Consider the following 23863-nt stretch of genomic DNA (forward strand, 5'->3'; position numbering starts at 1 on the left):
TCTTCGACTATTCACCTATCGCTGAGCCTCGTTCTCTAGATTTCAAACTCTTTCATAAATCAATGCTCTGCCTCTAAGTATTCATCCAAAATCTGGTTGAAAAAAACTTTAAACGTGGTCCAATCAATCTGGGCAGATTCTCTTACGAACCCATGACTTTTAAAATGCATGCGTGCATGGGGTAATCAGGAACTGTTCGGATATTAGATCTGAAGTTGCGATTGATAAAGTTTAAAAAGCACTTAGACGAAGAAAAGGGTATCTCCGATTATATCTCAAGCAATTTTTATCAATTCACTTTCACTTTCATACGAAATTCTCGGTAGAGAATAAAATAAAGGCATTATCATTTATTTTGAGGTTTAGAAATTAAGCAAGGAGTCTTTTATCTGTATCAAGTCATATTATATCAAAGCGAATTAATATTGAGTAGAAATAAATGTCTCATTTTTTCCGCTCTACTTAAACGTATTCCTACATTGCGGAAAAGGTGAGTTCTGGACTAACCTGATAACAGATGTCGAGTTTCCTTCCTTAACGCGACACGCCGAGGCTCTGTACTAACCTGGTAACAGATGTTGACTTTTCTTAAAACGACACGCTGAGGCTCTGAAATTTACTGAAAACTAACACCTGGGGAAACATATTTTCGCTCAGGTCTTTAGAGCTTTAGCGTACTGTGCCAGAAACTACGCAATCTGTACCTGATAATATTCTGGACAAACTTCACTAAATTTTATCATTTTTATGAGATAATTAAGTTGATAAGGTTGACATTTTTCTTAAATAACGCTTTATATATAATACCTTCCATTCAAAAATTTTCATTTTCATTTTGACAGTAAAATTTAAAAAATAAACCCCCGAAAATCATCATATTTGATTGAAATATTTGGAATAGTGGAAGAAGTAGTTCTTAACAAAAGAAGTCCGTTGGAAAGACTTGTATAAGTGGAACTTTTGAGACGAAATGATTCGACGTTGTTCTACCAGGCGGAAAAGAAATCCCGAGGCTGGTATCATTCATCAAGCTATAGTAAGTCAAAGTTACAAAACATGTTTGTCTTATAAGAATATCCAAAGTCTTTGGATGTTCTTAAAATGCTTTTATTTTCATCATTTCGTGAGTTTTTTGTCTATTTTCCTAAGAATTTGGGCGTTTGTTAGAGTCTGCTGAATCTTAAAAGTCTTCTTATTAACGCGTTCTTAATATTTTAGCCATCGAAGCCTTATGTTCCTATAAAAATTGTTCTTGCAAAAAAATGTGAAGAGCTCTGACATTTGTTCACCACGTTCACTGACGGTTTCTTTTCAAAAACGAAAAAATGGCTGCCTGGAGTTTTATCGAAGCTTTAATTTCAGAGACACCTTCTGAAGTTATGCTTGAAAAATCTCTGGATTGTGCACCAATCGAATCAGAATCGAAAAATGAAAAAATGAAAGGAAAATCAAGCAAACAACTCCTGTTTTGGCCATTAGAAGTATCATTTGTGTTTTAAACCCTCCACTACAAATTTTCTTGTTGTTGGAAGAGAATTAATTATTTTTGTTTTTAGGTTTTTGGACAATTTTTCTTCAACTTCAATTTCGTATACCTTTTCATTTTAGCAAAAGTTGAATGATGAGCAAATTCAAGGTATGTTTTATTGAATTAACTTTTCAGAGACGGCTAAAAAACTGACTACATGTTTTTTTTAATAAGCAAGTGTCTACCCCTTTACCTAGACAGGAGAAGCCGTCTTTGTATTCAAATCTGATGTATACTTGACGGGTCAGAGCTGTTAGTCCATTTTGAGACTCAAAAACAAAATTTCCTCGCTGGAATCTTTTACTAAATTTTGTTCCGAAAGTGGGTGTGACCACCGGCAAAAAGAAGTGTTTTGATTGGCAGATTCTTATCGACGGTTTTTTGGTGGGAAAGTTAAAACTTTTAAATTACCAGCCCTGACCATACTATTCATTTCTCCATCAGTATAAATAGGATTTCCAGGTTACCCCTTTACCAGGCTAGCCTAGCATTATGTTGTTCTTAAACAATAGAGCCATTGTTTAGGTACGAAAAACTGAGCCTGTATATGCTTATAAACGCTATGCTTATAAAAGAAAAAGCATGTATATGGACCATATTTTACAGTGAATTTCGCTTCCATAGAAAAAGATTAAAAAGTCACAAAAATACTGGCCTGGATATCAAAAATATAAATCATTTTCTTACTTTGATGCTTTTGCTAGTTGATCTAATAGATGCTTTTAAACCCAGGGTCGGTAAATTTTTAGCTTCACGCAATAATTGAATCAAAAACGTAGACATGCGTTGCCTTATTGCAAGTAAGACCAAGTCAGTAAACCAGAACATCAAAAATAAAAGTGTACAGCCTGGATATCCAGGCTACAGAAATACCTCTGAAAATGATTAGAATCCAAAATGTTTATCGAAAATTGACTCCGAAGGAATCTAAAGCAGCGATGCTTAAAGTTCCGTCGCCGAGGTTCAAATCTAAGGAATTTATTTTCAAATATGATTTACAAGCTTTTTCACATTGAATTAAAATTTTGTTTTTACATAAGTGTTTCCGTTTCATATCAGACACATATTTCATATTGGGACAGTGTCCGCCTATTGTTATATTATGCTGATATAAGCAAAAAATGTTTTTCTTTTCATTTTTCTGACCAATCTTGCTCCACATCCGTGTCAATCCAATGTGAAAAAGCTTTTGAATTAAAATTGATGAGTAAGCAAATGATGTCACTCTATTTGAAAAACAAAACCTTTAACACGGATGTGGAGCAAGATTGGTCAGAAAGAGGAAAAGAAAAACAATTTTTTGTTTCTTTCTTCACAATATAACAATTGGGAGACAATGTCCTGATATGGAATACGTATCTGATATGAAACGGGAACACTTATACAAAAATAAAACCTTTTATTCATGATATTCATGACGTATTGTTTTCTACAGAAATACCCTGGTTTTAGCCAGTAGTGGCAAATTTAAACTAGACAAAAGTTGTATAAAATTTGCCACTACAGGCTAAAACAGAGTTCTTTCCGTAGAAAACATTACGTCATGAATATCATGAATACGGTACTTCCTTCTTTTTCCAAGAATATAAAGAAGCCTTCCTGGAAGTGGACAAAGACAACAATGGAAAGATTTCCACAAGAGAATTAAAGAACTTGCTGAGATCCTTGGGTTGCAATCCTACAGATCTGGAAATACAAGAAATTATCAACGAAGTGGATGCTAATGGTATATTTGCAATATCTTTTTTTGTGTACTATAAATTCTATTTTGAACCAATCCTCGAGTACTTTAATGTTATTTTCGCTATTTTCGAAAAAATAACCAATTGCTGATTCGCGAAATTAAACTCCCGCGAAAAAGAAATCAAAAGAACTTCAAATTTGCGAAATCTTTCTATTTTTTCAAGCTGCTTATTTATCAAAAGCGTTCTAAATTTTTTTGCAAGGAACTCTGAACAACCATCAAAAATTGATAGGTAAATAAATCACCAGTCCCATAAAAGTTTCCACTTTTTGTTTTATGGGTTTTATGATCAAGAAATTCCATTGTAACTTTTCTGGTCATTTATGCATTATTTTATTAGGTTTTTCTAGAAAAAAATCGTATACCCCTGTTGGGTTCGACCCTTTATGGCTAGAAATGCTGTCGCCCCCTGGAATTCCAGGCAATTTTAGGTTTAAAACCCTATGGGAGTCTGAATTTTTGAAGTTACCCCCACCGAATTCTATTTTTTTGACATATTTTTGTATATTCCACCACATTTCAAACCTCGCCCTCTTGGAACGGCAATGGAAACTGGGTGTATACGGTTTTTTCTGAAAAAGCCCATTGTTACATTGGTTAAAGGGATAATCAGATGGTTTGAGAAATTTAGCATGTGTAATCTTTCTATTGTCCTGAGCAAAACCTCAAAATATTTTTTCCTGAATATTTTCAAAAATCGAGATATCTAAATTACAAGTTTTTATTTTTAGTAAGAAAACAATAGAATTTCAACGTAAGAACTGTGTGAGAACCCATTTTTTTAATTTCAAATTGTGATATCTCGACTTTGGAAAATTGTTACACAGATATACTTGGCGGTTTAAATCAAGCCCACATACGCTTTCTGCAGGCCAAATATCTCAAACCATCTGATTATCTCTTTAAGAAGGAAAGAACCATATAAAAACATTCTGTTGAAAAATAATTTAGTACTTCCATTTCAAAATTTCTACTTTGTCTAGGTAATGGAACAATCGACTTTCCGGAGTTTATTAATCTAATGAAAAAGATGACAAAACCAAGCGAAGATCATGCAAGTACATTGGATGCATTTCGTGTATTTGATAACATGGAGAAAGGAAATATCAGTAGCAAATGTATTCGTGAAATCATGATCAAATCATTAGATCCAATACCTCAAACGGAGATTGAAGATTTACTGGCTAGTTTAGGGTTGTCATCTGATAGAGTTATATCTTACGAAGGTACAAAAATGTTTATAGAGAATATTTTTAATCATTTCGCACTGAATTACGACCCCAAACCAGGGAAACAAAGGCTAAAATAAGGAATTGTTCCATAGAATCATCAAAATGGGCTTCTTCCAGAAAAAAATTTTGAATATGGGGGAGTGGAGGATGTAAGATTTTTTGGGAATTTACCACCCGGAATTGGAATTTTACCCCCACAGACAGAAGGTCTAACTCCCCGAACAGGCATCCAGTTTACTTCCCGGGCAACGCAAATTTTTTGATTCTTTACTAAAATTGGGACAAACCTCTCAACCCCATGTATGAACATTTTCTGTAAGACCCCAATCCCGATATTCAAAAAAGAAATTTTGCAATTTTGAGAACCTTTGAGAAATTTGACCCCAAAAAGAACAAAAACCTTAATACATAAATTGAATTAAAAGAAATTAAATAAAAATCGTCCTAATCTTTTTATTTAAAATGAATTGTATCAAAAAAAAAAGAAAACAAGCACCTAAAAAAAGTAGATGGTCAGTAATTTTGATATTTTAAATTATTTTTATCAGAATTTTCGAAGTTCGTAAGTCCGCCCGACATTTCAACAGTGACAACGGAACACAACATCAAAAGATAACGTCATCAACTACTAGAAACGGTCATAGTAAATATTTTCACGAAGGGCCACCGAAAATTACGATTGAAACGTCCTCAATTTGACCCCACATAGCTATGTAAAGTTAAAGAATCTAATATACATCAGATGGAATTTACTGCAACTAATCATGGAGGAACAAAGATTTTGGCATTTTCAAAATAACGATATTGTCATCCTTGTTCCCTGGCGTATATTGTTGATTTTCTATGCTCAATGATGGCGTCAAATAAAACCCTTCTCTGGTGTCGTATATAGAAACCTTATTCTGGCATTCATCAGCAACGTACTGGCAACACAACTCATCACATCCACCCATTGAACTTTAAATGTCTTGGACCAAGCTATCCCCCATCTTTTTTCAGAGTATTTTGAAAGTGGTACCCAAATTGTAGCACTACTCAATGTGGTTCAATTTGTCCTTGCTGGCAACACAACCCATCACTAAATCTACCCATTGAAACAACTGGCATATAAACATGTTTTCGACATTCATCTGTGATTATATCCATGTTGCGGGCGGTCGTCAAATGAATGTCCTTGGATATTTGAAAGAAGTTGAAAAATCGAACGTTTATATTATTGAACAAACTTTCTTGCTAGGAGCTAAACGATAGCTCGTCTATGCATACAAAACAATAACTCCATTAAAATTGACCAAAGAAATCACGATTTTTGAAGTCTTTTAAAAAAAGATGCCGTTATTAAAGACAGGAAGAACTAACTAGGTTGCTGTTTATTAAAAATTTAATGATTGAATGATTTTATAGTCTATTCAGTAAAGATAATACAATAGATATAAATATTTTTGGTTAAGATTTTTTGTAATTATACTTACTAACGAACCGTTTTAATATTATTTCAAAAAAGAATATTAATTAGTGTTGTTAACACCCTGAGGGTGTTGCAAGATGGTTTGCAAAATGACGGGGGTATCAACCCATTTTTGAAAATCGGAATTTTTAGGTTCTAAAATCCTAAAAGTCGAGGAAAAAACCTGAAATTTTGTTAATTTTGGGGCCCTTACCGGGACTTCTTTCTCAAAATTTAAAGTTTTTGGTTGTTTTTTGTAACCCTTAGAGGGGCTGACATAAGATATTATGATTTTTACGACCTTTAGAGGGACTTCGAAAGATAGGTATTGAAATGAAAGAGAAGTGACTACAGATCGTCACCAATATTTCAAAGTTACTACAGAGCAATGACAATCAATAGCCGATATCACCAGTCAAGTTATGATATGACGAATCACCATTTAAAGTAGTTTGTTGCATCCTGTTGTTTTGTCGTATCTTGATGACCAGCGCAACAGCCAATAGTATACCAACCACTTCCAAGACCACAATCCAAACAGCAAAACCACCAATGATGTGTATATTCTCAAAAAGGTATTTCTTGACATCTTCATAACAACCTTCAGTAAAAATGGTCTCTAATTTCTTATCAACATTTTTGTTACAATTTTTCATGCGTGGAATGACACAGCAAGATGTCGGTACACTGTAATTACCGTCATATTGATTCCACCATGTTGTCTCAACCCAATCCCCGTATCCATCGTTACCACAACAATGGAATTCACGTTGTAGTGCATCGATCGCTGTTGTGATCCTTTCATTACTAGGTATGCCATATTGATTCAATGTTTTTTGAAAATCCATTTTCAGACTTTTCTCAATAGGAACTCGAAAAGAATAAACCAGGATTATAAGTCCTAACTCGGTTGCAGTGATAATGATCAAAACAACCAGGTATAATATAAGAAGCACCAAATTATTGCGCCTCGATCCAAAACAAGCCATAAAAGAAAGTAACAAAGTCACGGAACCGACAACTAACAAAATGATGGGTCCATTTAAATAGCCTTGAAGTCCAGAGATTTTTGTAAAATCATTACTAGCCTCGTTTCGTGTGGTATGTAGAACAGCGGCTAAGAACAAGACTAGAAAGCCGACCATCCACAATAAGAGATTGTAAACGAAGAATGTAGTTCTGATGCATTTGAAGCCACATTCACCAACGTTCATCACCATATTCTGTAGGTAGGTTTGTTTCTCTTGTGAATGATTCTGACGTCTATCATCTCGGTCACCGTTGTAATCAAAATCATTCGTAAATCGTGAGAATTCTTGGAATCCCATATCTTTCGTTAGTTGTTTTTAATACTTGAAAATACGTTGATAAACAATTAATTTTCAACTAGAATTATTCTCAAGGTCAACAAAATGCTCAATTTTCCGACACCCCTGAGATCGCTACTAAAACAAAATATAATCCAGTTGCAACGTTTAATACATACATAAAGAGTCTCCGGGCCCTGTCCGGGAAAAAAGCTGAACTGCTTTAGGTCATTTCATGCCATCTTTGATCATTTTTAGCCGTTTTAGCCTACTTTAAACGGCTGTAATTATTTATCCAATAAAGATACGAAAACTCTGAACACAGATTTGAATCAGCAAGGTTCAAGTATTTTAAAAAATCTTATTGTTTTGATTTTTAAACCTGTAAAAAAGATCTTCATCCACAAACTTTTGAGACAAATTTTAGTCCATTTTTGAATATTGGTATTACCAATCTTTTCTACAAACACAACCTCCAGTATACACCTTTTCGACCGTAGCTGCCAACTGCTGCGCGGGCATTTTTTTGTCCGCTTTATCCCACTAAATCCAGTCCTTTTTTCGGCCTTATAGACAATAGAAAAAGGTGTCAAAAAAGGATTGGATCGAGTTTAGGGGGGGTTATTAAATAATTGAGTGGCACGCGCCTGACCGCACGACTACAGTCGAAAAGGTGTATTAATTAATGCCATCCATAATATAGACAGTAACGATTTAATTTTGAGGATAGACGCATGCAACAAAACCTATTGAAATGGTCAAACGATCAACTTTAAGCTCACATTCTGTGTAACTAACATTTCATTGTTTTGTTTGCAAAACCAAACGTTTGTTTATTATTGTTTTGTTCTTTTGTTTAGTATCAGCGTTGTTTTATATAAGAACATGTCATGACTTCGATGTAAATCCATTTCATCATATTCTTAACATTTTGGTTGACATCATCCTGAAATATTCTTACAGCATTCTTAGGTTAGGTTCCTAATTCAGACTAGATTTAACATTTAGTACATACCTCTCAAGCAAAAAATGGCCTTTTTGTGTAAGGAGTGAGCCTTACTTGGGGTAATTGACAATTTATAATTGAAAATGCTCTAAAAATGGCATTCTTAGCTTGAGTAGTTAAATTCTATGATGGTGATATTCTTAACATTATTCTTAATTTTTTGGCCATTTTCTATGACGCGCCTTTTGTTGCAAAACCATTTTCTTTCGCTTTTTTTAGAATTCAGCTTTCGCAAATGTCGGAACATGAATTTTGCTGTGAAATAAACAACTTTCTCGCATTTAAAATATGCAATTTTTTGCACTTGAAATTTGCAACTTTTCGTATTTAAAAGTGGACTTTTGTCGCATTTAAAATATTTGCAATTTTTCGCATTTAAAATGTGCCGCATTTAAAGTGCAATTTTCGCATTTAAAAAGGGCCTTTTTCGCATTAAAAATGGTGGCTTTTTGCATTCAAAATGTCTTTTTTCGCATTTGGGATGAGCTGGAGTTTTACAAGATACTTACTAATTGGTCATTGAAGTGATAGAGATGACGCGTTCTTAGAAAAGTAATAAGATTCTTTTATTACATCTTAACGACCAACCAAATCAAATAAGAGCTTGTAAAACTCCAGCTTGTCCCTAAAAAGTGGATTTTTTTCGCATTTAAAATGTGCAATTTTTCGCATCTAAAAAGTTGACTTTTTTCGCATTAAAAGGTAAAACTTTTTGATTTTAAAAAGTGTACTTTTTTCGCATTTTTTCAATTCCTTGCATTTAAAACTTGGAGGGCGAATTTTAATTTGCTATTATGTTATTATATTATCCTATATACGTTATTATATGTAATAATATAATTAATCTAATCAATCAACATATTTATATATTATGATTTGGAGGAGTTTAAGACTGGAAGCAATAGCTGAATTAATTAGTTAAATTGTTCATACAAGGTTTAGTTCCAGTCGTATTTTTCATTTTCAATAAATTCGGGTCTGTAAACTTAACGATCAGCGTGGTGAAATTAAATAATTTATCGATCGAAAGAGTTTATCGAATGAATTATCGCATAATCGAATAATTTATCGCATCGAAGAGTTTATGGAATAATTTATATCTAATCGAATATTTATCACATAAGATAATTCACTCCATTAAGAATAGTGAATAAGAATTAGTGAATAAATAACAAACAAGATAAACAAGAGATGGCGGATCAAGTCAAGATGGCGGATCAGAATCTAAAACAATGAAGCTAATCAAGGAAACCCAAGAAAATCATCAACATCAAAAATGAACTCAATAAACAGACCAAGTTTCCTGTGTGATCTCTCCTCCAATTTTGCAGATGACTCTGTGGAGCCTTCGACTTGTTTTATGGCTAATTTGAGCACTATTTACACCTCTCAAAAAACGATATTGTTGACAGTTTACTAACATTAAGCAAAACAGAAACTTGCCCTGTTCAGGGAGAGATTATACGAGATATTTATTGACGAATTCCAATGGTCAAACCCTGCAAGAGAATGGATTCGAGTTGTCAAATGATCATCCATTCTCATCCCAACTTAAGAAAAGAGGCAACCTCAAGTACGCAGCAACTGATATTTACAATTTGGGCCTATCTATTTTTGAAAAAATCATTGTTAACAGTATGGCAAAGGATGTCTTCAAACCCGCACCTGGTGTAATAAAGACCACCTCTCATCAACCAATTCTAGACAGCAGCAGTAGTCTGATCATCCAAAAGCTAGACGAGGTACTAAAGTCTAATGAAAAACTGTTAACTGAAAATTCTGATCTAAAAAAACGTATTACCTCTCTAGAGTCGACCGTTCGCAGACTAATTAAACCGAATCCAACACCTCAAGCACAAGCTTCCTTACAACCGCATTCGCCCAGCAAGTCCAATCCTGATCAATCCAATTCTCCAAATATCCCTCCACAAACAGTTTACCATCAACAACAACGTCAGCACGAGCTTTCCTGTCTCATGGATATTCCTATCGACTCCTCGATCATTGAAACGTCCCCAACATATGAGTCCGCTGGTTCTGTTACTAACCACCAAGAACCTAACACCGAGAATCGCAAACGTGCTTCAACAGGATAACATAACAACCATAAGGATCCAATCTTTGGTGATAAGAAAACTTCAAAACCCAACATCACTGGATCACCCAAACCGTTTACTCTCTTTGTAGGTGGATTTAACCTTAAAATGACTCCTCAATCAACAAAAAATTTTATTGAAAAAGACATTGGTTTGGAAGTTTGTGACATCTCTCATTATCGTAGTAACAGGTACAACCAGTCGTTTAGAATCGATCAGTTAATGCATCCGAAAAATGAAAAGCTTTCGATCCATCAATATGGACACAAGGACTGATTGTGAAACCCTTTCGTCACCCCAAACCTCGAAGATATTCCTTGAACGTCCCCCATGACAACCATTATCGCCATCACGACCAGTTCCCAACCGACAAACCCTACTACCACGAAGACAAATCCCTTCGCCCGCTGATCCCTGACAACCGTTACGACTTATCCTTCCAACATGCTAGCCCCAGGAACAAACATTTCACCAATTATAACCATGTTTAGTGCTAACACTGTTTTATTTCTCTTAATTGTTATGGCTATAAAGGAAATTGTATATATGTTAACAACCTTTCTAAATCATATGACTGCTTATCATTATCAGAGCTATGGCTCACCCAAAGTGAATATCATTTACTACATCATTTTAAAGGACACTTTACAATTATCTTCCACCCAGCCGCACAACAAGAACATGACCGCCCTTCTGGTGGAACTGCTCTCCTGCTGAGAAAAAGCAAATTCAAGAACCCTACAATTATTTTCAAGGAAGATTACATTTCAGCTGTTCAGACTTCACTTTCAAATCGTAACATTCTTATCATGAGTCTATACTTGCAATGCATCAGTGCTAAAGCAGACCTACAGACTTACCGTTCTCAACACTAGCCTCCTTAACAGATATAATCAATCAATTTACAAACCCTATCCTGTTAGGCGACTTCCAAAGCTGCCCTGCGACCCCTAACTCGATTCGATCTGGCAAACCCAACATTCTATCCAAATATCTCTCAGACTTTATCAATGAAAACGAACTGTTACCAATCGACATTACTAATGGTGATGGCCCCAAAATACACATATCAACACTTCTCCCTAGCAAACTCGTCGTATATAGATCATATCTTGGTTCCTGCATCAACTATAGAAACTGTCATCAAAGTATCGGTGCATGATCCTGACCCTGTTAACACCAGCGACCACCTTCCGGTATCAGCTATATTTCACACACCGTTCACACCAACAACAAATGATGATGGTGACTATTTCAATACTACCCTTAATTCTGACTTTGTTCCTAACCACCTTTGGAAAAATGACAAATTTGTTGATCTCTACCGCTCTTGCGTCACCACAGCCTTCGGCAAACTTGACTTTAGTTCTGATGATTCGTTAGACCAATTCCACTCCACCCTCCGTTCGTGTGCAAGTGAAGCCTGCAAGTCTTTCCAAGAAACCGCATATATTTTTCAATCCAAACCTTGGTGGAACGACGATATCCGGAAAGTTCACAAAATCCTACGCTCAATGTTCAATATCTGGAAACATAATGGTTTCCCAAAATCCCCTACTAACACCTCATATTGTCGATATAGATTTGCACGCAAATCCTTTCGTTATCACGTAAAACGTGCCAAAAGCAATGATACCGCCAGACACTACATCAACATTGATAAATTGAAGGACGTTACACCGGAAACCTACTGGAAAAAGCTTAGATCCCTGAGAAATACTGACCAAAAACTTTATACAATAAACGGTAAATCCAACAAAATCAGATATTACAGCTGAATTCCTCTCTCATTTTAATAACTTGTTAAACACCCCACGCGTTCCAAATACTGACAATGCAGAAACCAATCTAAAAACTCAACGAAAATTCTACAACAGATTAACCACCACGATCCTTCAGATGATTTTTACGTAAACTGAATCTAATGTAGCAAACGCTCTCAGCAGTCGATTGAAAATTCGGAAAGTCTAGGGATCCTTTTCAGCTCAAAGCCGAACATTTTCTCTTGTGCGAAAAGCCCGACCTTCAAATCATACCTGACGGGACCTAATTAAAACAAACTGTTTTCATCGCCACATTTACCGAGCCAACTAGGTACTTCAATCCTGATTCCGCTGGTTAAATCCTACAAGAAGTCGTTAAGTGACCCTAACAAACTATCGGGTATTAGCCTTATTCCTATATGACTAAAAGTTATAGAACTTGTTATTCTGATCAAATGCTCAGACATCTCTAAACCACACGGACTCTCAATTTGGTTTTGTGGCTGGTTCATCAACCCTTCATGCAGAACTATTGATCTCAGACACCTTGAAATATTACAACAGTCGAGGCAGTTCTGTAATATGTATGCAGCCTGGACGCGGAAAAGGCGTTTGATTCGTGTAATTGGTACACCCTTTTCTCCAACTGCAAAAAAGGAACATTCCAAACCAGGTCCTAGCCATGTTGATAAAAACTCTATTTGAATGGTTCTGCTATAGTCCACTACGCCGCGAATTACTCAAAAGAAAATGTATGACCCAGGCGTCCGCCAAGGAAGTATTTTATCTCCTTTTCTGTACAGCATTTACATTGAAGATCTCCTTCCCATGTGAAATCTCTCAGATTGGGAACCTTCTTGCCGAGCAATCTCCACACGGGAATTATCGCATATGCCGACGACATTATTCTAATGAGTCCTACTCTCTCTCACCTTCAGAAGATGATTGATCATTGTATTGATCACGGTGTTAATAACTGCCTCAAATACAATCAGATCAAAACCCAGTTCGCAATATCCGGCAAACCACCTATCAGTAATCCCGTCATTCGATTCAACAACACTGTCGTTTCAGAAGCAGGAACCCTAAAAGCACCTTGGTTTTCAATGGGAGATTGATAAAACTTTATATCTCTCAAAAGACATATGTTGGATCGCATAGCATGCATGTGGTCCAGTGACTACCTCCCTCATCAGTGCTGGACCCGAAAATGTCATCCAAACCAGATCGTGACCATATTTACATCCATCGTTATTCCCAAGTTACTATATGGTCTCGAACTTGCTGATCTGAATAAGTCAGATACAGTCTTATTGAACACGCAAGCCCATCTGCTTTAAAGGTGCTTTGGTTGTCCCAAAAAATCGAGGAACCTCTGAGCACTATCTTCACCTCAAGATGTTTACCACTCAAATCAACAAAACGTACATTCTTCTTCACCAGGCGACCAAAGAATCCTCAATAGCTTCATACATGCACCATACGTTTCGTCTGGGGACAACATATCCCATAGTTTCACCTATCAGCAAACATCACAGTGAACGTTTGAACCTGGACATTTTCATGTTTTATTAGACAAAAACCATGTCAAAAGAAACATTGATCTATTGTCGCAGAAGTTGAGGTTGGAGTGTGGACTTGATGGTAATTGGCATAGGATTTTATTTAGGGCTAAGTTGGAGGAGAACGTGTTGAGGTTGAATTTCCCCTACTCCATCCCGATCTACTCCCTTCTTTCGCTTTAGTTCCTTTGTCTCCTCCTTCCCTTTGGTCACATTCTTTCCTTGAGGATTTACTCCTTGCAGTCCTTTGCTCAAGTTCCTTTAGCCCCTTTTCTGGCTTGTCGGTAATCGAGGCTGTCTATTTTCAGTTTAAACATAAAATATATAATACATTGTAATAAAACGAAACTTATATTTTAGTATTTTGTTAGTGTCTTGTAGGTCAGGGTCTTTTGACTTATCACATTTTTTTGCCTACCTTTCCTTTTGGTCCCCTTTCATTCCCCCTATTTTCGGCGATTTCCCTCCTATCAGGATCACCTGAAGTGTTAGAGTTGCCTGAATGGTCTCCAGTATGCATGGATAGGCCCCATAGCTCAAATGCAGCCTTCTTCAAGAAGTAGGTCCCCCTTTACCCTTCTTTGGGTAAATTTTTATCTCATATATAGATAGTATACGGTATAAGGCAATTCCCTAAAAACGCTGTACCTCTTAGATTGCAAAAACCAAAACGTTTTGGTTAAGCAGCTACAGCGTTCCATAGTGAACCCTTTCGAGACATTTTATCCACTTTTGAATGCGAAAAGTTGCCACATTTTAAATGCGAAAAGTCTACAATTTAAATGCGAAAAATTGCACATTTTAAATACAAAAAAAGTCCACTTTTTGAATGCGAAATGTTGCACATTTTAAATGCGAAAAAATCTACATTTTAAATGCGAAAAAATGCATATTTTAATGCGAAAAAAGGCCACTTTTTGAATGCGAAAAAAGTCCACTTTTTGAATGTGAAAAACTCTACATTTTAAATGCGAAAAATTGCCTTTAAATGCGAAAACATTTTAAGCGACATTTTTAATGCGAAAAAAAAGTCCACTTTTAAATGCGGAAAAAATTGCACATATTTTAAATGCGAGAAATTTATATAGTTAACGCGAAATTCCGAAGTCCTCGACAATTGCGAAGTTGAATTTCTAAAAGCGAAAAAAAAAATGGTTTTGCAAAACAAAAGGCGGGTTCATAATTGTCCATGGACATCTTTACAAATTCTTATAAAAAAAAAAGCGTGTACTACACAAAAATACTCAAACTTCTAAAATAAAGAACATTTTAAGCGCATTTTTAGGCTTAAGGCTGAGAAAGTTAAGAGCATCCAAAGGAATCAAAAATTTTGAAAGTTCTTGGAAAAAAAGGTGTATATTATGTATTGTTTTATAAGAAAAATTATACATAAAAATGGGGAAACCTTAGAACAAATTAAGAACAATTCAGCCTCAGATTGCAAAATTTGTTAAGCCCCATTGAACCCTTTCAGAATTATTAGGAACAAACAAGCGCCTAAAATGGACTGTTTCATTAAATTTCCATACATGGGGGTGGATGAACCTTTTTAAGGCAAAAAAAAGATTCTTACAATTGCGTGGATACCCCCTGGAAATGGTAAAATTTGCAAAACAAGTCAAGTTTCATACCTTAAAAGTAAGGGTGGACGAACTAAAATGAGTCTTTTACCCCTGGAAATTTGAAAAAACTTTTACCTCCTGGAAAGATGGAAAAATACTCGTTTAGACTCCCTGGAAGCTTTTCTCCGATTACCCCCTGGAAATGTTCGTCCACCCCCTGTATGGATATGAAATGGAATGGCCAAATACAAAAAAAAAAAAAAAAAAGCTAGGCTGTAGTAAAGATTTGAATCGATTAGACTTTACTTTATATTTCTATTTACAGGGCAATGACCATATACTGTTATCAATCATAATATTGACTATGTACTAAATACAAATTACTACCTTGTGTATCTGTTTGGTCTAAACCACAATTTGTAATATTTATAAAGAAGTTCTAATCTTCTAAAGCGAAAGGTTTTTGATTGTTTTTGGGAGTTTAGTTGATATATAGTTAAATACAAGTTTTGAATAAGAACATCCAAAATTTTTGAGGCCTTTGGATGTTCTTAACTTTTTGAGTTTTAAGCCTATCAAGCTGCATAGGCGAAGCGAGATACCCTGCAAAATTTATGAGGGAGTGCAGACTTTTATGACATATTCATTATCTTTTGATAAAACAAAGACAATAATCACCAGTGTCGTATTGCTATTTTGCATCAGTGTGCAAAATTTGATGAAAAAACTAATAAGCCAATCTATCGAGAAAAGCTGGTAACGAACAAACGAACGAAGGTTCATTTAAAGGACCTCCGAGGTAGGTTAAAAAATTTTATTTTCATTTTAAATCTTATTTTCACCATTTTCTTAGCTTTTTGTCCATTTTGCTAAGAAATCGGATGCTTCAGAGTCGTCAAAGCCTTAAAATGTTCTTAACTTGTTCTTGGCAATCAAAGCCTTATGTTCTTATATAGTTTGTTCTTATAAAAAAGAAAACGTGTATATACTCCAATATGAAAGTTAGATAGTTAAACTAGGTTCAAATATTTGCTGCTGGAGCAAATCATCTTTGAGGAAATATCTTAAAGTCCTTAAATGTATGTGTTTGTGATATTAGAGAATTTCAAAAAAAGAGCTTCATCGGTCGTTTATTAACCCTTTAAGTACCACGGTCATGCGTGGCTGTGCGGACCTGCCTGAATGATAGAAAGGTGCCTAGTAGTAAACCTTCAAATCAATTCGCTAGAGGACAGAATCAAGTAAAGCAGGGCCAATTTTGGAGGTTCTTGGATCACTCGTTGACCAAAAATGGTCATAAAACGATCAAAATCTTAAAAAAAGTGGATACTTTTGTCAAATTTTTGCATTTTTTTGACTTTTTGGCTTAAAATCTCGCTGGAAAGACTCACTTTTGATTTTTTTTTGCTTGACCATAAAACCCAATCCAATTTCTACGAGTTAGACCAAAAATGAGGATTTCCTACTCAAACTGGGCATTACAGGAGGGCTTCGCCCTCCTATATAGCCCATGTCTAGTATACTCGTCATTGGTAGTTAAAGGGTTAATTTCCTAGCAAAAATATCCTACGCACAAATTAACTTTCTCAGAACATCGGTGAAATCAAAACAAACGGAATCGACGATTGGTGTATTTAACCAATTTCATTGTTAAGGTCCCATTACACATTTTCAGAGGGATATGAAATCATTTCTTTTGAAGCAAAAAAAAAAGTTGTTGTAATTAAAGTTTTTCACACTTATTTACGTTGTTTTACGGTTTCGGTATGACTTTGTTTTCTAAGAGAATTTTAACTTCAGAAAAACCCGATCTTCATCATATAAGTTCACAATATAAGTATCTATGTATGGTTTCGCAAGCATTTTTTATCGGTAAAAAATATCAATGAACAGAAATATTCCAAAAACTTTTATCTAAGTAACCAATCAACGAAGATAAAAGAAAATGTATCAAAGTCAGAGAGCATAGTTTTCACCTGTCTTTCATTTAGAATTTTTTTCTCAAAAGCGCTGAAGAAAAAGAAATTACTGAGAAAGGAAAGAAAAGAAAGACACACACACACACACAGAACACACTCATATGGTGAATGGACACATCAAGCTTTACCTTACAACGTCGAAATTATAAAGAAAACAAAAAAAAAGTTTGAGTTTATCAGACACAAACATGTTGCAAGACATTACTTCTATCGCATGGGCTAAAATGGTCATTTTCCTTTTATCTGGCGCCCTCCATGGTTTTGGGTTATATATCTTGAACAGAGTCAGACCACACCCACTGTTCAATGACGTACAACGAATCTATCTAATGCATTTAAGTATTTGTGAAATGTTTATCTCAATTGAAAACTCGTTAGTCGAGTTCGTTTTACGAGTTACACTCGGAAAAACTCCAGACCTTTTAAACCGTTTAATGGATATCGGAAGTTTCACATGGTTTATCGGGATAATGATTTTGATGACTATTGACCGATTTTTCACCGTTTATTACCCGTTGCGTTATCCCGTTTATTGGAATAAACGAAAATCGCAATTCGCAGTTGGTGGATTATTAAGTATGTCCGCCATCATGGCTGTTGTTTACACCTTCATCCCCATGGAAACACAAATGCGGCTTTTGGTACGGGCTTATTATTGGTTCTCCTTCTTGGTTGTATTTTTGGTCGTCATTTTGGTCACTTATTTATTCATTTTGAAGAAAATTGCTCAAAACAACAGCTCGACATCAGCAGGATCACAGAATAATTCACGATTCAAGAGAAGTCTATTAGTGCCCACCCTTATCATGTCAACCTTCATATTGCTTTGGGCTGTTCCCTTCTTAGTTTCATTTGTAGGTATCTACGTCAAATTAGATATACCTGCTAAAGTTTGGCAATATGCAATCATCATCTTCGGAATTGGGTTCTGCTTGGATGCCATCACTTATATCTTTCTTCAACCAAGTCTGAAAAATGAAATAAAAAAGTTGTTTTTCACACGTGCTTCCACAGATATTTCACAAAGGTGAATTTAAAGAACTGAAGTAAAGAACTGAACCCCCTAAACAAGTTACTGTAGACAATACTAATACAATAATGACCGGTTAGTAAGGGGTTGTTGCGTTGACCGAGGGCAATATTTTCAGTACAGCCCGAAAAAACCGGTCATTATTGTATTTGTTAATCGTTTCCTTCAGCTTCGATTGATGTTTAGCGCTTTATCCAGGAAAAATAGCGAAATAAAGCGGAAAAGGACACGATCAATAATATGAGACACCATTGTGGACATCAAAAAAAAAATAATAAAAGCGAAATTTAACAGAGTTAGATATTACTATTCTCTAAATATTTTTTTCAAAAAGTTAAAAACTTCATTTTTGACAAAGATATGATAAAAAATTAACATTGTTAACTTTTTATCAATTCAATGAAAGTCTAAAAAGTCTGAAATCCCCCAAAATGAAAAATAATTTATTACTGTTTAATTTAGCATAATTAATTATTTACAAATTTTAGAGCGTTAACAAGATGTTGTAACACTGGTACATCCGAAAATTCCGAAAAGGTTTGTGCCCTTGAACCTAGCAAATAATTTTAGACAATCATGAGAGTGAATTTCATAAAAATAAGATTGTTGCAATTGGACATGATAAATTTTTAACAATTTTGGCAAAAAATTGAACTTAATCTTAGCAAGGAAAAAAATTATAAGTTAAGTCAATTTGGGGCAATTTTTAGGTTTCAAATCAGGAAATTCCAAAACTTAAATTAGTGAACTAAATTGCAAAGTACTTTCAGATAACCAATCTTTCAATCTGACAAGTTAAAGATAATGCGGAAACGTTTCAGGATAAGATATGAAATTTGTTTCTAAGTACTTAGATTGGAGAAAACCCCTGTTTAGTGTTTTCACGTTAGTTCTGTTTGTATTTTGTTAATATTTTATCAGTATTTTGTTTAATACAGTTAATTTAGTGTTTGATTTATTCTAGGGAGTAATTGGTAATCCTTCTTGACATTTTGAAAATTGAGTCCTTAAGTGGCAGGACTAATAAAACTATAACAGAAAGTAAATTATTAAATTATTATCTTCTATTGTCTTGTCTGTTAGCATCTTATCATTTGAATTCCATCTTTTTCTGATTTCGCTCCATTAATACTCAAGATTTTGTTAATAATAATATGCAAACAATTGGTCATTTTTTAACCATTTATGTCAATTTTGATAATATTTTAACACACAACTTAATTAGTGTAATATTTACAAGTACATACTAGTTTTGGTTAAGTTTTTATCTATTTTTGTTCAAGTTATTCAAAATTGTAGTCTGCCTATAGTTTAAGAGATATGTATCAAAAAAAGAGTTAAAAATAAACGAACCCAAATTTTGGCAGTTTCCCACAAATTTATGAAAAATTACCAAGTTTTGAACTTCAATCTGTTAAAAAATTATCATTTCATTGTTTTTGAGCCTGAAACCTGTCAAATTTGATAAAAAATTATCATATTTTTGGTCTGTTCAAAGGATTTTCAATTTCAAGGTCAAATTAAAGTTTTAGACTATTTTTTATCATTTCCAAAAAAAAGACCTTGTTAATTTTTTATCATTTTTTTGTCATCACTTTAGGTGTTAATAAGTTGTCTTGATTTGATCGTTGTGACACAGGACCTCAACAGTGTTAAAGATTTATCAATTTTTGAAGATAACATATCCACTGATATTTGTCAATATTCACTATGTTCAAATAATTGATAAAAGTTTAACACATGGTATCAATGTCCACAAGTAGGCCAAAATTGGTCTCATATTAATGATCGTGTCCAAAAAACAAGCAAAATGAGATAAATCTTTTTATAACTTCTGACGTCAAAACATTGATTATCGGAGTGTATTTTTCATTTTGTTATTATTGATCATCTCATGCATCGAGGCAATGGTTGTTGACAATATTGAAGTAAAAACACAGTATATTACAAAATTGTATGAAAGATTATTAACACGGATTGTTAACAAAATTTAGTTATAAAATTACTTATGCTGGAAATAACAATTATATTGGGACCTATTTAAATATCGTAAAGTTTAATTCATGTATATATTGTGTGCATTGTAATTTGAAAGTCAGCTTCAATGCTAATAATGTTTTGAAAATACTACAATATCTCAAAAAATTTAAAGCAAGTTAAATCTATTGTATACCATATCGTACATCTTTCTATTTCTGTCTAAAGGCCCCGGGGGAGGGGGTATTGAATCTATCTGAGGGGTACTAGGTTTGCCAGGTGACCTGTAAGTCCGAGCCAAAGTTCGAAAATCGACCCTTTGAGAGACTGAATTTGGACGTTTTTGGGACCCTTAAAGAGACTTTTTCTCAAAATGAGAGAGAAAGAATTGACGTTTTTGGACCCTTAGAGAGACTTTTCTCAAAATTTTTGTTGATTTTCACTCGATTTTGTACAAATTTTTGAAAATTACGACCCTTTGAGAGAGGAAATTTTTGATTTTCGTGAACTTTGAACCCTTGCAGAGACTCAATTAGCTTTTTCTTGTGGTTTTTGTTCCCCTTTGAGAGATTGTCAAGGGTGTGAAAAAGGGATCTTTATGGTTCGCACATACCCAACACCCATTTTGCCTAAGTACCCCCCCCCCACCTCCCCGGGTCTAAAGAGTAGGGGAAGTGTAATTATTGTGCCAAGATGGGGGATACATCTTTTACCAAGTCCTTTAAATCTAGGTTAGGGGTATTTAAATAAAGGTATTTAATGAAATGTTCAGATCGCTATGAAAATAATCCTGATTTTGTAAAAACATTTTGCAGTGTTAAAACGACTCATCACAACAAAACAACGCACTCCAATCCATTGCTCTGCTCTTCCATAACTTCTTGGTGTTCTGCCAGAGTGTAAGTTTTAAACTCTGATGGTTTTGGAGCCATTCACAAACTTTGGCAAAATATTGTATCCTCACAATGTCGCCTTTTTTTCTCGACGTCGTATTGAGACGCTTTATTGTGAATTTTTACCTACATTTGTCATGGTATATTGCCTCCTCAGTGCATAAATCAGTGTTTGGTAGCACCCATTGTCAGACTTCATCTCCCAATTTATCATTACTTTCATCGCATCGTTCCAAAAGGGTTCAATGTAGTTAGTGGAATTGTATGTACTGGAAAAACAGTCGAATAACGTCTGTCTGCTAGATCTCCACAGAAAAGGCAACTGAATCGATCATTATTTCTAGTCATCAAGTGACAAGCATGAACTTTTTCTTACCCCTGTGTTTTCCTGAGTGAGCTCCGATTCACTTTTATTGCGTTCAACGTCGATAAAATAGCCTTCTACAATCGTGGATGAACATATTGTGCATCCTCTAAGGTCCTTAAAAGAAAGTACACGATTATTGTATCAATACTGACAGTTTCATGTCTTATTCAAACAATCCTCAGAAGGAATCTAAAGTAATATTTTACATATTTTCTTTTAAAAAGAACATCCAGATTTTTTAAAGCCTTCCAATGTTCTTAACTTTTAGAGTTTCAAGCCTAAAAATGTTCTTAATATGTTCTTATTTTCACCATTTTTTGAGTATTTTTGTCCATTTTTCTAAGAAATTGAGTGTTCTAGGGTCTAATAAGCCTTAAAATGTTCTTATCTTGTTCTTAACAATTTGGCCATCGAAGCCTTATGTTGTTATATATTTTGTTTTCATAAAAATAAGTGTACAGTACTTTTATTATTCGATAAAAAGAATTTTTTGAAGAACACGTTAGGGTATAAAATAACCTCCATTCAGAATAACTCAAATATGTAAAAAAAGAAGAAGCCAGCATCATTTAAATACCTATGCAGCTTATTTAAATTTTTATCGTTGCTAATACAGACTAATATGATCAAACCTTTTATCTTCAAATTAACAGCTGGTCTTTCTTCACTGAAGCTCTCTTGCTTGTCATAAGACACAACTCATTCTGCATAATTCTTGATTGATAGATATGAGCCATCACAATGCATTCGGGATGGGAGTAGGAATCACGGCACTGACAGACGCGAGCTGCCAAGCCATGGCCGTATACCATGACTCTCGAACGACACTGGGAGAGCCACGTAATGCCGAACCATATCAATGTCTAATTCTTGATTGGTATTTCTTTATTGTTTCATTTTATTATTTTTGCTGAAAACAAACCAAGAAAATGTCAAAGAAAACAAGATACCTAAAGGGAACTTATTTTGGCGGGAACTAATTTTGGCGAGCGGCGAAAATCTTAAAAAAATTTAATTTTGGCGGGAACTAATTTTGGCGAAAAGTGATTTTTTTTTAATTTTGGCGGGAACTAATTTTGGCGAATGAAAGCGTAAATCTGTTCTATTTTGCCTTATTTTGAGCAATTTTGATGAATTTCAGGGGTTACTTAGGCAAGGAAACAAAAAATTTAATTTTGGCGGGAACTTATTTTGGCGAGTGCGCAAAATATTTAGACGAAATTCGCCAAATTTAGTTCCGGCCAAAATAAGTTCCCTTAAGATAACACATCGATCCTCCAGTATTAGCCAACAATTTCATACAATAAAAATGATAATGTCTATTGTATATCTTCCTAAAAATTATTACGAGGCTCCCTAATTCACCTTTCAAATCACGCAATCACAAAAAATATCGAAAACAGTGTATTTGTCCATCATTATGAATTTTGGAGGTGTTCCCGTCTTTTTTTGTGTAGAGACTTTTTTGTGATTTCTTACATATTCCTTGACTTCTTTACCAAATTTCATCTTTAGGCTGTTTTTTATGTGCCGGCAAATATGCAATTCTGGAGAAGATTTTCCGTGCCATTAGAAACAAACCCTTTCAAATATAATGCTGGTTATCAAAGATTCCGGAAAGGTGACAATAATCTTAGTGCAGAAATGGGAAACTTATAAAAAACGACGGCAACATGCAAATATAAAAACGTCTATGATGTTTGCCATGGGGATTGAGGTGGTTTGTTCCATACCATACTCAGATATTCTCAAATTTTAGCTCAACTGAAGCCCGAAGTTAAGAATAATAAAGTAAATGCGCAGTCAGTTACCAATCAAATAAAATAAATCTTATAGACATAATTTAATATTTTCGTCAATTACATATATTTACATTTTTGAAGAAAAAAAAACAGTTTACCCCTAAATTGGAACGGGAGTTACGAGACGAACATATTCATGACATAAGTAATAGTTATCGAACAGTTGCGAGTACAATATGAGAAATATTTTACGAGTTCCGAGATTTTTCCGTAAATATTTTCTGAGGAAAATATACGGAAAATCCAAAACGAGTGAAATATTTCCATATTGTAAGAGCAATCATTGCCTACCTCCCTCGTATTATCAGTGTTAGAATTCAACTCTCGCCGCACTAATTCAAGTTTTACAGTCTAGAAACCACAAAAAATCAATATCAACTACTAGTAAGGGGCCAAGCCCGGGGTTCCGTGAAATCTTTTTTACGACCTAGCCATTTTTAGTTTATTCCAAAGAACAGTATATTACAAGATATTTTTGAGAGGGAGGACGCGATAGAGCATCTGATAGAGCATGAATTTCTGAGCAAAATATTGTATTACAACAACTCGGGACCCACGGCTTGGCCCC

The 23863-nt window shown here is 34.6% G+C and overlaps 2 protein-coding genes and 1 long non-coding RNA gene across 3 annotated transcripts; 1 reads left to right on the forward strand and 2 right to left on the reverse strand.

Moving 5' to 3' along the window:
* Positions 1–840: 840 nt before the first annotated feature.
* Positions 841–6000, forward strand: LOC136803125 (uncharacterized). Its single transcript, XM_067059876.1, has 5 exons — positions 841–1036; positions 1609–1636; positions 3111–3254; positions 4256–4498; positions 5053–6000. Exons 1-5 carry the CDS (start codon positions 971–973, stop codon positions 5118–5120), a joined length of 549 nt encoding a protein of 182 aa, XP_066915977.1. The 5' UTR covers positions 841–970; the 3' UTR covers positions 5121–6000.
* A 60-nt stretch (positions 6001–6060) lies between these two features.
* Positions 6061–7300, reverse strand: LOC136803105 (tetraspanin-9-like). The gene has a single exon (XM_067059856.1). The coding sequence runs from the start codon at positions 7277–7279 to the stop codon at positions 6347–6349; it is 933 nt and encodes a 310-aa protein (XP_066915957.1). The 5' UTR covers positions 7280–7300; the 3' UTR covers positions 6061–6346.
* A 10770-nt stretch (positions 7301–18070) lies between these two features.
* LOC136803106 (uncharacterized) lies at positions 18071–22399 on the reverse strand. Its single transcript, XR_010846093.1, has 3 exons — positions 22126–22399; positions 21503–21607; positions 18071–18194 (listed from the first exon to the last, which is right to left on the reverse strand). It is a non-coding gene; the product is annotated as an uncharacterized lncRNA (long non-coding RNA).
* Between the last annotated feature and the right edge of the window lie 1464 nt (positions 22400–23863).

The sequence above is a fragment of the Clytia hemisphaerica genome, unplaced genomic scaffold, assembly GCF_902728285.1.
Source record: "Clytia hemisphaerica strain Z4C2 unplaced genomic scaffold, Clytia hemisphaerica genome assembly, whole genome shotgun sequence".
Lineage (NCBI taxonomy): Eukaryota > Metazoa > Cnidaria > Hydrozoa > Leptothecata > Clytiidae > Clytia > Clytia hemisphaerica.

Bases quoted from the DNA above. Each gene is read 5' to 3' on its own strand.
- LOC136803125 (XM_067059876.1), top strand. From the start codon at position 971: ATGATTCGACGTTGTTCTACCAGGCGGAAAAGAAATCCCGAGGCTGGT. The intron at 1,037-1,608 runs GTAAGTCAAAGT...TTTTCATTTTAG, and splicing joins GTATCATTCATCAAGCTATA to CAAAAGTTGAATGATGAGCA. The intron at 4,499-5,052 runs GTACAAAAATGT...TATTTTTATCAG, and splicing joins TAGAGTTATATCTTACGAAG to AATTTTCGAAGTTCGTAAGT.
- LOC136803105 (XM_067059856.1), bottom strand. From the start codon at position 7,279: ATGGGATTCCAAGAATTCTCACGATTTACGAATGATTTTGATTACAAC.